Raw genomic sequence first — 17,134 nt, 5'->3', positions numbered from 1 at the left:
AGGAGGAGTTAGAGATAGTGGAGTTAGCCACGGCCGGGTTTGTCGAATCCATGGATGAGGAAATCTGGTATTTCCGGATTTACTCAAATTCATGGATAGGGTATCCGAGCATCACTACGCAGGAGTGGCTATACTCAAGCAAGTGCAGAACAACCACGTTTGTGCTTGAAGAGTACATGTCCTGATCGGATTACCAACAAATCCTTGTTGGTAATCTTTGTAGGGTCTGCACTTGGGGAGGGGGGACCAGAGGACAGTGAGGAAAGCTTCATTAGGAGATGAGTAATCCCTCTTAGTTACGTTAGCAAGTGATTTTGCCAGAGCTTTGGCTTGGGTACATTTTAAAGATGAATGCTAAATATATCTGATATACATAAAAATTAGCATTTTTATCTACCTAAATATATATAATTTTTTTCCAACCAGATCTGTCTTTGAGAAAGCCAAAGCAGACCGGGCAGATAGATCCCTGACACCGGTGCAAGATGCCCACTGTGCCTGCATGAGCAGCTCTCAGACTCGAACTGACATCATCAGGACTGTACTACGCAGATGCAGTAGTTCTGCGCCTACGCAGTACAGTCCGGATAATGTGAACGCAACCACATGAGCTGCATGCTGGAGCGCAGGAGAAGCCAACCCGGATGCCGACCTAGCGTGGTCGGCATCTGCACCGGAGTCAGGTTATAGATATGTAAGTCTCTGCTTTGCTAATCATGTTCACATGCTAATGCAGGATGTGACCACAGCAAATCAGAGCATTGTAAATCTATCAGCTGCTCAAACAAATCACATGCTTCTCCTAGACATGATCATCACTACCAGCAAACATAATGTAAAAGAGAACAGGGCATTAGACATTGCAATTTGCAGCATATATATACAGGATCTTCTCAAAAAATTAGCATATTGTGATAAAGTTCATTATTTTCTGTAATGTACTGATAAACATTAGACTTTCATATATTTTAGATTCAAATACACACAACTGAAGAAGTCCAAGCCTTTTATTGTTTTAATATTGATGATTTTGGCATACAGCTCATAAAAACCAAAATTTCCTATCTCAAAAAATTAGCATATTTCATCCGACCAATAAAAGAAAAGTGTTTTTAAAACAAAAAAAAGTCAATCTTCAAATAATTATGTTCAGTTATGCACTCAATACTTGGTCGGGAATCCTTTTGCAGAAATGACTGCTTCAATGCGGCTTGGCATGGAGGCAATCAGCCTGTGGCACTGCTCAGGTGTTATGGAGGCCCAGGATGCTTCAATAGCGGCCTTAAGCTCATCCAGAGTGTTGGGTCTTGCGTCTCTCAACTCTCTCTTCACAATATCCCACAGATTCTCTATGGGGTTCAGATCAGGAGAGTTGGCAGGCCAATTGAGCACAATAATACCATGGTCAGTAAACCATTTACCAGTGGTTTTGGCACTGTGAGCAGGTGCCAGGTCGTGCTGAAAAATGAAATCTTCATCTCCATAAAGCTTTTCAGCAGATGGAAGCATGAATCCACTTTTGAACAAGAAACAGAGGCAGAAGCGCCTGACCTGGGCTACAGAGAAGCAGCACTGGACTGTTGCTCAGTGGTCCAAAGTACTTTTTTCGGATGAAAGCAACCTTTACATGTCATTCGGAAATCAAGGTGCCAGAGTCTGGAGGAAGACTGGGGAGAGGGAAATGCCAAAATGCCTGAAGTCCAGTGACAAGTACCCACAGTCAGTGATGGTCTGGGGTGCCATGTCAGCTGCTGGTGTTGGTCCACTGTGTTTTATCAAGGGCAGGGTCAATGCAGCTAGCTATCAGGAGATTTTGGAGCACTTCATGCTTCCATCTGCTGAAAAGCTTTATGGAGATGAAGATTTCATTTTTCAGCACCACCTGGCACCTGCTCACAGTGCCAAAACCACTGGTAAATGGTTTACTGACCATGGTATTACTGTGCTCAATTGGCCTGCCAACTCTCCTGACCTGAACCCCATAGAGAATCTTTGGGATATTGTGAAGAGAAAATTGAGAGACGCAAGACCCAACACTCTGGATGAGCTTAAGGCCGCTATCGAAGCATCCTGGGTCTCCATAACACCTGAGCAGTGCCACAGGCTGATTGCCTCCATGCCACGCCGCATTGAAGCAGTAATTTCTGTGAAAGGATTCCTGACCAAGTATTGATTACATAACTGAACATAATTATTTGAAGGTTGACTTTTTTTGTTTTAAAAACACTTTTCTTTTATTGGTCGGATGAAATATGCTAATTTTCTGAGATAGAAATTTTGGGTTTTTATGAGCTGTATGCCCAAATCATCAATATTAAAACAATAAAGGGCTTGAACTACTTCAGTTGTGTGTATTTGAATCTAAAATATATGAAAGTCTAATGTTTATCAGTACATTACAGAAAATAATGAACTTTATCACAATATGCTAATTTTTTGAGAAGATCCTGTATATATATATATATATATATATATATATATATATATATATATTATTATTTTTTTTTTGCATATTCAAGATTCAAGCAAAACAAAATTACTTTTCAAACAACATAGTGACAGTAGCAAAAGTAGATATAGGGGAGTTATACAAGTATGCCAAATATTTCAAAATGTTGCACACAGTATTAAGTAGTCAGCATCATAATTATTATATTGCACACATTAATGAATAGTATATTGCTCAGTGCCACGGAATATGTTGGCACTTTATAAATCAATAATAACAATTGCACATTGCCAGTATGAATTATTGCACATGTTCAACAAGTATTCAATAAAACAATTATCTCAGAGAAGATTCAGAGTTTTAAGGGATACTTAAGCCTAAGAAAAAAAAATCAGTTTTACTCACCTGGGGCTTCTACCAGCCCCCTGCAGCTGTCCGATGCCCAGAGCCAGGACAAGGTCCTCCAGCACCCAAGGCTGAGACACCAGAGGTCGCCCCTCCATCCTTCCCACCCCAGCCGTCACACACTGATTGCTATTAGACTAAGAGGCTCCCCAGGGCCCCCAACACCTCCAACACCTTAATCTCTAGTTATCTGGCTTGCAGTCACTGCCATGCGTCCCCTTTTCTTATTTCTCTCTGCTGCAAACACAATAGGGGAATGATAGCCGAGTGAGTTGTGCGCCCTCCTCCTACACTGCGCCCCGAGACTGGAGCCTCTCTCGCCTCTGCCTCGGCCCTGCCGGTGCCCACGCAGTCTCGATCGGATCCTCCTGTCCCCCGCCGCCAGTTACTTTCGTTTTGCTGGCAGGCCTGGCCACACGTAGCCTTCTTCACGTTCCTGTCCGCAATAGCATCCTGCGCAGAATGCTATTGCGGACGGGAAGGCGTAGAAGGAGACGTGTGGCCAGGCTTGCGCAGCCACAGTAAGTCTGTCGGCCGCAAACGAAAGTAGCTGGCGGCGGGGTACAGGAGGATCCGAGAGTGACTGCGAGGGCACGGGACAGCTGCAGGGGGCTGGTAGAAGCCCCATGTGAGTAAAACTGTTTTTTTCCCCTTAGGTTTAAGTACTGTATCCCTTTAAAAAGTTAATGGCAGATGGGGAAAAGCTGTTTTTCATTCCATGTGTGTGTATGTGGATTGATATAAAACATCTACCTAATGGTGGCCATACATGGTACAATTTTTTTATACAATCTTACCATTTCTATGTAATATAAGGGAACTGCCTAAATTATCCTTTCAGTATATTCACTTCATTTAACCTTATACTACATAGAAATTGTAAGATTGTATGAAAAAAATTGTACCATGTATGGCCACCATAACAGTAGGAGCGCAAACCAAGCATTTCCAGGATGAATGTTATCCTTGGATAATGTTTTTGGCCCTTCTCATACAGCAAGTCTTGTACAAGACTTTGAGTTCCAATCTGCTTTGAAAGACAATCCCATAGGTTGAACTTTCAAAAGACATTTTACATCTTTCTCATTTGGTGACTTTAGGTAATTCTATGCAAATGTATGCATATAAAAAGAACGAGAGGTCCAAGTAACATCAGCAAAGGTTATTCTTTATTGTCCATCCAAGTCATACACAGGTACCACAAAGTCCTTTTTTCACTAAGCTTTTGGCAAAGTGAAAATAAGCATACTTGTCCGATGCTATTTACCACATAGCTACTTTTGAAGGACAACTGAAGTGACAAGAATATAAAGGCAGCCATATTTATTTTATTCTAAACAATATGAGTTGCCTGGCAGACAAGCTGATCTACTTGGCTGCAGCAGAGTCTGAATAACACCAGAAATAAGCATGCAGTTAATCTTGTCAGAGCAGGCAATAATGTCAGACACACCTAATCTGCTGCATGCTTGTTCAGGGTCTATGGCTAAAAGTTTTGGAGGCAGAGGATCAGCAGGACAGCCAGGCAACTGGTATTGCTTGAAAGTAAATAAATATGGCAGCCTCCCTCCATATCCCTCTCGCTACCGTTGTCCTTTAAGAAGAAAGGCTGAGACACAGATGCCAAAGAGTGCCCCGTATAATCTGACAAGTTTGCTAGTGCATATACGTATTGCACATAAATCTGTCATACACACTTATCATTAATTTGCTGAACTTTGGCAAAATTGCTGTATGCAGATAGTATAATGCTCGTTACGGAAGTGTTGAAGCATGCATTATAGAAGCTATATGCACATTGTGTATAAGAGCAGTGAGTGCTTTGCTTATGTGTAAATACCAGCTGTTTGCTCATTACATCATAAAACTAGATCTTAGTTTCTAATTTTAGCAGTTTCTAATTTTAGCAATCTTCTATCAACTGGGACATTTAAACCCTTTTCACAGCTCCAATCAGAGTTCCATCTACTCCCATCAGACTTTTTTACCTGTACTCAACTTAAATGAAGCTATGACTAAGGAGCCGTAAGTTTGCTCCGATACGCGTGAGCTGTATTGCGGTTTGTCCACAATTGCCCCAATAAAAATTAAACTTTTATCCTGAGATCGGTGCAGCGGAATTCTTATCTACTACAATTTCCTGGCTCTTTGGTGTTCTGATCCCGATCACAGTAGGTGCAGTGGTTGCAGCAACCTGTTGCCTGGATTTTAAACATGTATGGACCTCTATACAAAACTCTCTACCTAGCATTCCCAAGACTTTGTTCCACATTGTTAAAGCCCAAACTTCTTTAAAAAAAAAAGGTATCTCCTTACACTACATGGAAATCCTTAGGTCTTCTGAATATTGGTCATATGAACTAAAATACATATCTATTAAACAAATAAGACAGGCCTCTTCACTGTTATCTAGATACTCCAAATGTAGCTCACATTGGGAAACGTTTCAGAAGATTTTATCACACTGGTATGTAACTCCCTCACGCCTATCCAAAATTAAGGGATGCTCATCCCCTGATTGTTGGAGGAAGTGTGGGTTCCTTGGCATGCTACCCCATATACTTTGGCACTGTCGGCCTATTTTTACCCTACGGAGAGACATTTCTACATATTTCAACTAACATTTGGCCCTCTTTCACAATAATTCCTCAACTAGCGCTATTGCATGTTGGTCTTGAGTCCATCCCAACCCCATATCGCTTAGAAATAACTCAGATTCTTTGTGTTACTCGACATCAGATAGTATCTAATTGGTGGTGGGATCCCAACCCCCCCTTGCTATCACAAGTTATTGCTCAATCCTCAATAAATATGAGTATGGAGAAAAAACTATGTCATATCTCCGATTAACCCTTTATGCCAACAGTAATTTTACATCAATGTAATCCTTGACAGCTCAAGAGCTCTCTCCGGTGACAGATTAGAAGATAATATTTTATGTTCTCTGTTTGCTCCTGATTAGAGTTATGCCTTGTTTATAGCCTATGTTTGTTTGTTTTCTGGATTTGTTTTGTATATACCGTATATGCTAGCGTATAAGGCGACTGGGCGTATAAGACGACCCCCCAACTTTGCCAGTTAAAATGTAGAGGTTGGGGTATGCTCGCCGTATAAGACTACCCAATAGTAGGAGTGTCAGGGTGCCGAGTATCAGGCAGAGCTGTAATTACCTTATGCTGCACTCATCCGGTAATAAGAAAGATAGATCGCGTTCTCAGTTTAAAAAATAACTTGTTGTAACAGCTTCTTGCGAGCAGCCGCTTGCACGGGTAGCAGTGCAGCTTCCTGCGTCCCTTCCCTTGACTGGTGACGTGTGCGCTCCACTGATGAGGCTCACGCCGGAAGAGATTGCCGGGCTGTATTGTGGAGCGCACACGTCACAAGTCAGGTGACGCCGGAAGCTGCACTGCTACCCGTGCGAGCGGCTGCTCGCAAGAAGCTGTTACAACAAGTTATTTTTTAAACTGAGAACGCGATCTATCTTTCTTATTACCGGATGACTGCAGCATAAGGTAATTACAGTTCTGCCTGACACACGGCACCCTGACCAGACCTGACATTCTGACACTCGGCATATAAGACGACCCCCGACTTTTCAGAAGATTTTTCAGGGTTAAAAAGTCGTCTTATACGCCGGTATATACGGTATGTAAATGCCACTTGTAATATACGATTTTATAACTTTATGTCAAGTTCTCTCGCATTTTGGCAATAAAAAATTAAAGAATTAAAAAAAAATCTAGATATTAGATGAAAGTGTATCCAAGTAGCAATCCAGTTGTAGTTTGAGGAATCTTGGGCTAGTTTCAGTATGGGGATGGCATAATGTATAAATTTAGCTATGAGCTAAGCTCCACTGGAGCATATTCACTAAGTTGTGGTAAAATTGCTGTGCATAGGGAGCACAAGATACATAACGCATAAATAGTACAACTTCATTATGTACACAAGGACCACATTGCTAGTATAACGCACATTATGCAAATGGCATAACTCTCATTATACTACCAACGCTAGAGCTGTGTACATAACATGGGTTGTGCTATTTGCGCGATGCATGCTATGTTAATTTTGCAAGTACCAGTAAAATCTTTGCACAGCAATACTTCCACTGTTTGCTGAATATACTCCATTATTTGTTCTGATTTTGGATTACCAGTGCCCACACTTATTAATAGTGAGCAGCTTTCTAGGTAGTGAAGCCTTTAGCGAGAAGGGGAAAAAAATAAATATATTGCATAGGGAGAAGTTAAAAAATAGAAGAGAGATCAAGAAATGATTGATATTCGCAGTGTAATTTGTTATGTTGTTTGATCCGACACGTAATCATCTTTACTACTGGCATGCATGAAAAAAACAGACAGCACCAACTGCCATTATCTATAACCACACCCCCTAACCGTAGGATAGGCTAAAAGGTTGTTTTTTTTATAGGTATACACATGCACAGAGGGTGATACTGGATGCTTGGCAGTTGGAAACAGCTGTTATTTCCCACAATGCAACAAGGTTTACAGAAAGAAAACTGTCAGGACCATGGTCATCACACTGTGGGAGGAGTTTCACCACGATATCAGCCATACAGACCCCTCGATAATCTATTTGAGAAAATGTAAAGATTTCTCATGGGAAAGAGGGTATCAGCTACTAATTGGCATTCATTTCAATCCTTGGTTACAGTTCCTCTTTAAATGCCGTGAGCCTCTAATAGTTTCTCTAGTATACTGGCAGCGTTTAAGGATATATGCACTCACCTATCAATTTGTTCTTTCAAAGCTAATGAAAAAAAGTTAATGTCAGTTCCTGTGTGGATGCTACCAGCTGACAGAAGCCTGATTGTCCTCCCAGCATGAACCTACAGTTTAAATGCCATGATTTCAGGATAAGCGGATCTCCTGTACCTATTACAGCTCTAGCAAGTACATATTAAATGCAAATAATTCCAGCTGCTAGGCAAATGTCCAGCGAATTGTGTCCCGCCTGGAATTTGGCCAGTCACATGTACTTCCTGCTGAACATGATTGGCCCAATCCTAAGCTGGATACGATTTGCTTACAGGGCTGGATTTCTGGCAAGGCCCCAAAGGTCCGGGCCTTGGGCTGCAGCAGCCCAAGGGAGCACCTGAACTTAAAAAGGGTGCTGCTACATAGGAAAGAGGAAGCTGAAAATAGGGAGCAACACATGGAAAAAGGTAAAATGATGCCCAAGGGAGCTGTTCCTCAAGAGAAAGACTGCATTAAATGTATGATACACATGGAAAAGGGGACTGCTCATGGAGCAGGAGGGGTGCTGCTGCACATAAAAAAGGAGCCACAACATACTTGGCCTAGGGGCACAAAAATATAAATCCAGCCTCGTTTTCTTCAGATTTTCATGAAAACCAGAATTATTTACCGTACATTTCACTAACCATCTCTAGAGTAATATTACAGCTATTATTCTCTATGATTGCAATTCTCCTTCTGAGCCTGCCTCTCTATACCCTCTAATCCCTAGCAGTGAGTAAGTCATGAATCTCCTATTATCCTTTAGGGTAGTTCTCACATAGGAACTAATAATTATTTATACTATTATTTATTGATATTGCAGTGACATCTTCACAATCTACTCTACCATAGTCATAGCCTAATGTCTCCACCATAGACTAAGGCCTCGTTCACATCATATGCGCTTCCGTGCGCATTTGGAAGCGCGTATGATGTGCTAAAACGCAGGAACGGCAGAAGGGCGTAGACAGTCCTTCTACCGTTCACATCTACTGCGCTGCGCAGCAGTACGATGCGCTATGAAGCGCTTGCGTATTGTTGCCTGCATTTTGCCCGTAAGCGCAGAGCTGATCCCATCACTGTCAATGGATGGGATCAGCAGCAGCGCAGATGGCATGCAATCGTACGCGTTGTTTTCCAATCGCACGGCCATCTGCGCTGAAGAGATGTGAACGAGGCCTAAGGCCAGAGTTTACCATATGACTTATGAGTGAATTTTGAGAACTGATGTTCACCTACAGTATCTTGTTCAGGCTGGGACTGGGAAAGGATAGGGGCACATACAGTAATGAACACACTTGTCTGTGAAACTCTTCTACATCACTTCCATGCAGTGTTTCTCAGCATGTTAAAATGTGACAAACAGCTGTCTCAGTCTTTGATAATGTCTAACGTGATCTCTTGCAGCATCCAAGTTTCCTGTAACAATCTCTCTTACGTAACAGTATGTAGCCTGAGAGCTCTTGAATAACATAGCAGTGTTTCCTAGCAGGGGCATAACTAGAGCAGAGCAACCCCTGTGATTGCAGGGGGGTCCAGAGCTGGGAGGGGCAACTACTAACCTTCCCTGCCTCCGATACAGGGGACTATACTTCAGATCAGGTGTTTGTGTGGCTACACTTGTTACAGGTGTGAAGATCATGATGGCCACACTTGTTTTATGACCCTTGTGAGATGGGCCCCAAGGCCATGAAGGGCATCAAGGGGAGGCAAGGTAAGGGGTGTGAACATTGGGGGAGGGTCCCATTAAAGTGTTCCTGGGGGGCCCCTTCAATTGTAGTTAGGACACTGTTTCCTAGCATGGTGGCAGTGGCACTAATTGCAAGCTTAGAATATGTTTGTAGCTACAGTTAGGGTAGTCAGAAGTTAGGTTGCAGGTACAAACACTATTCAAAAACAGATTGCCGGGCCACAGAAGTAGACCCAAGTAGGTCTCTAAAGGTGGCCACACACCATACAATTTTTTAAATATTTTCTTTCAATTCAAGAATTACAATCAGTTTTTTTTTTTTTGATTGATTGATTGGTTGTAACATGAAGAATCTGACCAATGTATCACGTGTTCAACTTTTCCCCAATTATGAAAAAAATGATTGAAAACAGAACATTTTTGGGTCTACACATCAAGAAATTTTCAATCTACCCTACACCATTCAATTTTCATAAAAATTGATCAGGTAAATCCAACACTCCTAAATGACATATCTGATTACAACCAATCATTTTCATCGAATTGCTGTAAAATTGGATCATGTTATTGCATTGTGCATGGCCACTTTAAGCCAGAGTATCTGCTGGTTGTTCTTGCGTTGCTTCTGTATTGTCTTCTGCATCTTCTGTATTGTCTTCAGTATCTTCTACTTTCATTATTACCATCTACGAGAGAAAGAGATAACTGATTGGGTTGCATCAGTGGAAAGCAGAAAAAACGGGCATCAGAGGTGTCAGGGAAGTCTAGGCGATGCCGTAGGCATCCATGTTAATAACCATGATTCGTGGATACAACTGTACATTTGGGCACTGGAGGCGCCCGTGAAAAATAACGGGTGTTAGGGCTGCCCATTGCACCAAAACAGCAGCGTACCCCCAAAAACGTTTCGGGGGATGCCATCATGCTGGTGCCCACTATTTGTAGCTGCAGACAGTTTGCCCGCTATTTTTATCAGGCACCTGAGGCTCCCATATTTCCTATTGTAGCCGCTATCTGCGGTTTTGAACATGAGCGCCCACATGACAGCACCCAAATTTCACCAGAGCAGTGTTGATGGAGTTCTGCTACAAGGTAAGGATGGTGGGCTAGAAGAAACCCTGTCTGCATGACAAGCTGGAGGGGGGAGAGCTGTGTGACTCTAGAATGTGGATACATCATTCATTAAAATAAAAAATAATAATTGAAAAGTATCCATGAGCAGGAGCACATATAAATGTAAACATTCCTCTGTGAATATACCCTAAAAGGTTAAACAAAAATACCCTTCATCAAAATCACAATTGTAACTACTGGCAATACCTTTTAATGACTCGCTCCAAATAAAAGTTCTCTGCTAGGTTTGTGTTATTCATATTATTATTGTGTATTTATACAGCAACAATTAATTTTGCAGAACTTTATATTCTACATATGGACATATTCACTAAACAATGGTAAACCTGTGTTTAGGCAAGTAGCACAGCCATGTATACAATGCACACAGTGCTTCTATTAAACAAATTACGCAAATAGCGTAATATGCGTTATAGAAGTGATGAGAGTGTTTGGTACAGAATATTAGTTGCACTAGGTTACATAAACACCAGTAAAATTGCCATACACTGTGTACGCACAGCAATTTTACCTCTATTTAGTGAGTATACTGTATAGTTATTTCACTATTTCTTGGGGACCTCAAAATCGAATCCCTAAAATAGTCACTAGTCTATGTCTATGTTCCTCCCGTAGTTTAAAGCTCATTCTAGGGCATACATGTCAAACTCTGCTACTTACACCAGAAAGGAAATGTGTGCATCAACCAAGTGAACCTGACAAATATGGCTTTGCAAATTTGGCCTATTAGCTAATCACGAGACATTGCTCATGCAAATATGCATTTGCTTTCGCATGCCTAAATATGCAGGGTCATATAAGGGGGCAATGGGAAGCCTCCTCGTGGCTCCCCTGGATAGTGCTATGTAGCATGAACTAATTCCTGCAGGGCGATTGTTTTGCGGTTTTGGTTTTTGACCCTGCATATTTAGGCATGCGAAAGCAAATGCATATTTGCATGAGCAATGTCTCGTGATTAGCCAATAGGCCAAATTTGCAAAGCCAGATTTGTCAGGTTCACTTGGTTGATGCACACATTTCCTTTCTGGTGTAATTTACATGTCAAACTCTGGCCTGCGGGCAAAATCTGGCCCTCAGAGCCATATAATTTGGCCCTCAAGAGGTTTCTCCACTTTGCATTATGTTTGGCCCACTCTAGACCACCAGGGAAGCTATATTTTAGGTGAAGCCCTAGAATAGCAGGAAAGCCATATCGGGGGAAGTAGGGTAAAGCACTAAACACTAAGGAACTGTATAGGGAAGGGTGGGGCCCTCTAGACATAAGGGAACTGTATAGGGGCTGGAGGGGGGCCATCAGACACCTGGGAACTTTATAATGGAGGATGGTGGCCAGAAGACATTGAGGTTGCCCTCGACATGGTCCCAGTGTACAATATCGGCCCATTTGGTATTTGAGTTTGACACCCCTGTTCTAGGGAACTAATTTAATTTACCAGTATGTTTTTGGGAGGAAACACATGCAAACACAAATACACCATGCAAACTCCTAACACATAGGCCTCAATTCACTAAGCTTTATCAAACACTATCAAACGTTTGATAATTTAACTAACTAATTTTGAATTCACTAAGGTGTTCTAGATTTCTTGAATGTTTTATCAATAAAACGTTCAATAAATCTATAACACCTTAGTGAATTCAAAATTAGATTTTACCCATGAGGTAAATTATCAAATGTTTGATAAAGTGTTTGATAAAGCTTAGTGAATAAAGGGGATTCTAGCACTGCAAGGTGGGAGTGTTAGTCACTATGCCATCATGTCTTCAGACCTGATGAAGATGACCTGAATTCATTAATCAGGCTAGCAAAAAGCTTTGTTATTTCAAGTATTTTTCACTCTATAAGACACACCTGATCAGAAGATGCATCTCGGTTTAGAGGAGGAAAGCCAGAAGAGAATATTCAGAACCAGGTGCGACTTATGGAGTGTCACAGCAGAGTTGGTGCCAGGTCTTCCCCACACCCAAGCTGTTTCCCCCACAAGCTAATCGTGCTCCACTGGGGACCCTGCAAAGTATTCTTGGCAATAGAGCAATCTCACCTGTCCAGCCAGTGAACCTCCCTGCAGGAGCGTAACTACAAATCATGGGCAACCCAGCAAAATTGTAATGGGGCTCCTTAACCTCCTGAGCGTTACGCTGCTCAGGAGGTTTTGCTAGCCTTAGTCCCCCCTATAAAACTTTTAGGTTATATGCCTGCATTAGGTGTTAGCTAGCACTAGGCTAGATAGTATAAGTGTCCATAACCCCCCCCCCCCCCCCCCCGATTGCCTCAGATCCAGCCACTTATATATTACTCAGCCTCTATCACGCGATCGCTGCAGCCTTCTGTCACAGCTCCGGTCTTCTCTATGAGGAGAATCGTACATGACATCATGACGTCACCTACGTCATGATGTCATGCGCAGTCCCGATCCTCCCTATAGAGAAGACCAGAGCTGTGCGGGAGACTGCGGTGATTTCTGGAACCAGGCTGGGTAATGTATAAGCAGCTGGATCGGGAGGGATTGGGGATAATCGGGGGGCTGTGAACACTTATATTATCTAGCCTAGTGCTAGCTAACACCTAATGCAGGCATATAACCTAAAAGTTTTATATGGGGGGACTCCTGAGGCCGGCAAAACCTCTTGAGCGGCATGCGCAACACAGTGTTGGGCATACCACTTAGGAGGTTAATGTTCATAAGCTTTCCTTTGCCTGAAAGTATCTTCTGGATCTCTTCCTTAATTACATCTGGACTAGAACTACCTCCTTTTAGCACAGATTTCAAAGAAGAGAAATATATAATGGATAGAGCTAAAAAACTGCATAAGATGTTGAGGAGGTAACAGCAAAATGATGAGACCTACTATGAACCAGCAAGTAAGTCCCGTTGTTAAAGAGTAACTATCAAAGAAACTGTCATTCTGTAAACCCCACATACCTATACAGCTTTAAGCCAGCAACAATAGAAAACTTTTGAGAAGGCTCTGATCACAGCCTGTGTGAAAGGAACGTCAAATGTATCAGCTTTTTGTAACAAAAGTCGTAGTTGTGGCTAGAGCTGTACCATGTAGATAGGTTCACTATTCACAGAGGAGTGTTTTACTATTTGTTTCTGCCCTGGACACACACACACTGCTTTTTCATAGATCATATGAGAACAGTTGAAAGATTTTTCAGCTACAGAGAAAGGATCTGGAGAGAAGGAGGCTCACTTTATTCCTGTTTTTGCATGCTCCCCCTCCCCTAATTAGAATGAGCTCTTCCTGTCTGTAATCTCTGTTTACTTTACACTGCATGAGCAGAGAGACAGAGGAACAGCTGATGAGTTATTTACACACTATATTGATGCTATATTTCTGCTTTCTATCATTCTAAAGACTAGAGATTCCAGTCACAGGATTACAGACAGCGAGGACTGTCTCTGTATGCTGGATATGGGGGACACAGCCATCCATGGTAATGCCCACAGTGAAAACTGTTCTCTATAAATGTCATTTTTTCTTCACATAACAAATGAAAAGATGAAAAAAGCCTTTGTATTGCTATGTGCTATTAATTACTGGAAATATTTGTGGCATTTAGAATTTTGTTAACTTTGATTGTTGTCCTTTAAAGGGATACTGTAGGGGCGTCGGGGGAAAATGAGCTGAACTTACCCGGGGCTTCTAATGGTCCCCCGCAGACATCCTGTGTTGGCGCAGCCACTCACCGATGCTCCGGCCCCGCCTCCAGTTCACTTCTGGAATTTCTGACTTTAAAGTCAGAAAACCACTGCGCCTGCACGCCCATGTCCTCGCTTCCGCTGATGTCACCAGGAGTGTACTGCGCAGACACAGACCATACTGGGCCTGCGCTGTGCGCTCCTGGTGACATCAGCGGGATCGAGGACACGGCAACGCAGGCGCAGTGGTTTTCAGACTTTAAAGTCAGAAATTCCAGAAGTGAACCGGAGGCGGGGCCGGAGCATCGGTGAGTGGCTGCACCAACACAGGATGTCTGCGGGGGACCGTTAGAAGCCCCAGGTAACTTCAACTCATTTTCCCCCGACCCCCCTACAGTATCCCTTTAAGTATAGTTGCTGACCTCAGCGTACTCCGACTCCACAGCTTGAGTCTTCCTCATAGGTGGTAGTTTAGGTGGTTTGTTTTCTTCTCCCCAACACATGTTGAAGTGGGTCACAAGGATGATGCCCAGGATAATAAAGAGTAATGCTGAGAGGAGACTCCGTATGATGTTCATCATGGTATAGTCTGAAAGAAGCAAAGACAAGAGGATAACGCAAGGTGAATGATGATCATATGTTCATTGCAGTAAATAGGGGCAAATGTCTCTTCAATGGCTGTTGGTGCTGATCGGGTCAGAGAAAAAAAAACAAATTTGCTTCAAACACTTCAGTTTCAGTTATGAAAATATAGAACCAAATATCTGTGATGTTCATGTGCATAACATTCAAAGCAAAAACATGTGCAAAAAGATGCTTAAAGGAATACCAAGGTAAAAAAAAAAATAATTGTATCTATCCTCCTTCTCCTAAATATGACTTTTTATGCCAGGAAAGTTTTTCATGGCTGTATTTAAATGAGGGTTATGCTATGGTCCGACTTGGCCCCAGATAGAAACTGTCACTTGCATACCTGATTTTTAACTCTTTCAGGCAGAGAAATTAAAAAAGAACCCTGCATAGTTATTTGTGTGCTTGGCACTGTACATACACATGTCTCTCTCATCACGTCACATGTCAGCCTGTGTAGTCTTTAATGTGCATAATTATGGGCATATATCTCTTTTAGATGGACAGATCAATAAATGGCACCTTTCCACATTTAAATGATAAACTACTACATAACCAGTTTATAATTTGGCACTACAATAAATCAGCAATTTATATATACTGTATATATATATATATTAGCGTGGGGCTTCCCATATGTTACACAGATCCCCATTTAGGCATTTGGCCTAGGTGACCAGGAAAACAAGGGCAGCCCCTTCTTTCTAAACCATATCAGACTGCAGATCTTCCAGTGGTGGAGTGGATGGTACCATGTAAAGGTCCATACCCTTGACACAATTTTTCAGGCAACGTTTTCACACAAAACCAATTATTTTTATGATATCATGCAACATTGTTTAACGAAAAATCCCTTAAACAATGTTTAACAACGTACGACCACCTGCGATGGTCATTCTATTGAACAACCGTCATGACAGATCACTGAACAAGCGAATTGTTCAGATCCCTATAGACTCCCACTGCAGTTTCCGCAATGATGAAAAGGATCCTTTACACCATTGTTTTTTCCGTGAATGCAAACAGCACAGATTATGCCAGGTGGATCTGGGAGTTATCATTCACGGGCGGAGATCTGCGATTCATCAGGCCGTGGGTACTTAGCATTAGGTGTTTAGGTGTGTGTGTGGGTGGGAGAGGGGGTTACAAGGGTTCCTTTCTCACTTGCACGCAACGTATCCCTGTCCCAATGCTGGTATACAATGGCATTTTCCCTTCATCTGTATGCCCCAAAAAGGTGGTAAAAGATTTTTAGTAAAATGGGACAACTTACAGTGGGATCTAGATGACCCCTTTTATGGTAGCAACCAGATATCTTCCCCTTCTAATGGTAAGATGGTTATTTTTTAACATATTTGGATGGATGGATGGATATTTTAAACATTCACAGAAACAGATAACAGTGGAGGATTAAAACACTGTACAAAAAATGACATATTTGATATGCCTATAACTACTTCTGAATCTCTGCTATCTGCTATCTACACCCCTATATACGTCACTTGTGAATCAGGGGCGTAGATATACATATTGTTTCGTTACCACCACCATTCATGTTCGTCCCATTCCTCCTGTTCGCCTTTGCTGAAAATCTGCTTTCGGTGATCGAGGTATGGGAAACAGCTGTTCCCAAACCCGATCACTGTGCCTGTGATGAATAAAAGCCGATGTCAGAGAGACATCTGCTTTTATTCACAAAATGAAAGTAACCAGATACATTCACTAATCCCATCTACTGTTGGGAACTAAGTATAGAGCCATCTTGTGGCCAAAAAGTTAAAATACACCCAAATACACTATTATATAGGAAAATGAAATACATTGTTATTTTTTAAACCCTTCCACCCTACCCCAAAGTTACCAAAATAAAACAGCTGTAAAAAAATGACATCATAAAAAAAAAATACATAAATAGTTACCGTAGGGACTTTTTAATGTGTATGTCATAAGGGTATGTTACTGTTATTTTTGTAAATAAATGCTTGTAATCATTGCTGTGGTATAAAAAAAAAAAAAAAATTGGAAAAAATAAACATTTATTTCCAAATAAAATATTATTGTCATACATTGTACTAGGGACATAATGTATTTGTTGTAGTAACTGGGACAAATGGGCAAGTCAAATGTGTGGGTCTTATTTACAATAACACATTTTATTTGTAAAGTATAATGGCTGAAAGCTGAGAAATTATTTTTTCTATTTTTTTTATTTTCTTCCCTGTAAAATGCATATAAAATAAAATATTTGTTAGCAAAAAATACTGCCCAAAGAAAGCCTAGTTTTTCCCAGAAAAAAATAATATATGGATCATTTTAGTGTGATAAGTAGCAATAAAGTTGTTGGCAAATAAATGGGAGGAGCGTGATGTGAAAATTGCTCTGGTTTTGAAGGGGAAAAATACCTGTGAACCTG

General features: G+C 41.5%; 1 protein-coding gene across 1 annotated transcript in view; it reads right to left on the bottom strand.

Moving 5' to 3' along the window:
• Positions 1 to 9,670: 9,670 nt before the first annotated feature.
• LOC137522819 (immunoglobulin superfamily member 1-like) overlaps positions 9,671 to 17,134 on the bottom strand; it is a 73,229-nt gene continuing 65,765 nt past the window's right edge. Inside the window, exons 6-7 of the mRNA XM_068242925.1 lie at positions 14,514 to 14,680; positions 9,671 to 9,996 (exon numbers count right to left, since the gene is read on the bottom strand). Of these exons, the coding sequence (XP_068099026.1) occupies positions 9,898 to 9,996; positions 14,514 to 14,680 (266 nt within the window). The 3' untranslated portion in view covers positions 9,671 to 9,897. The remainder of the gene's footprint in view (positions 9,997 to 14,513; positions 14,681 to 17,134) is intronic.

The sequence above is a fragment of the Hyperolius riggenbachi genome, chromosome 6, assembly GCF_040937935.1.
Source record: "Hyperolius riggenbachi isolate aHypRig1 chromosome 6, aHypRig1.pri, whole genome shotgun sequence".
Classification (NCBI taxonomy): Eukaryota; Metazoa; Chordata; class Amphibia; order Anura; family Hyperoliidae; genus Hyperolius; species Hyperolius riggenbachi.
This window is presented reverse-complemented; position numbering and strand designations above follow the sequence as displayed.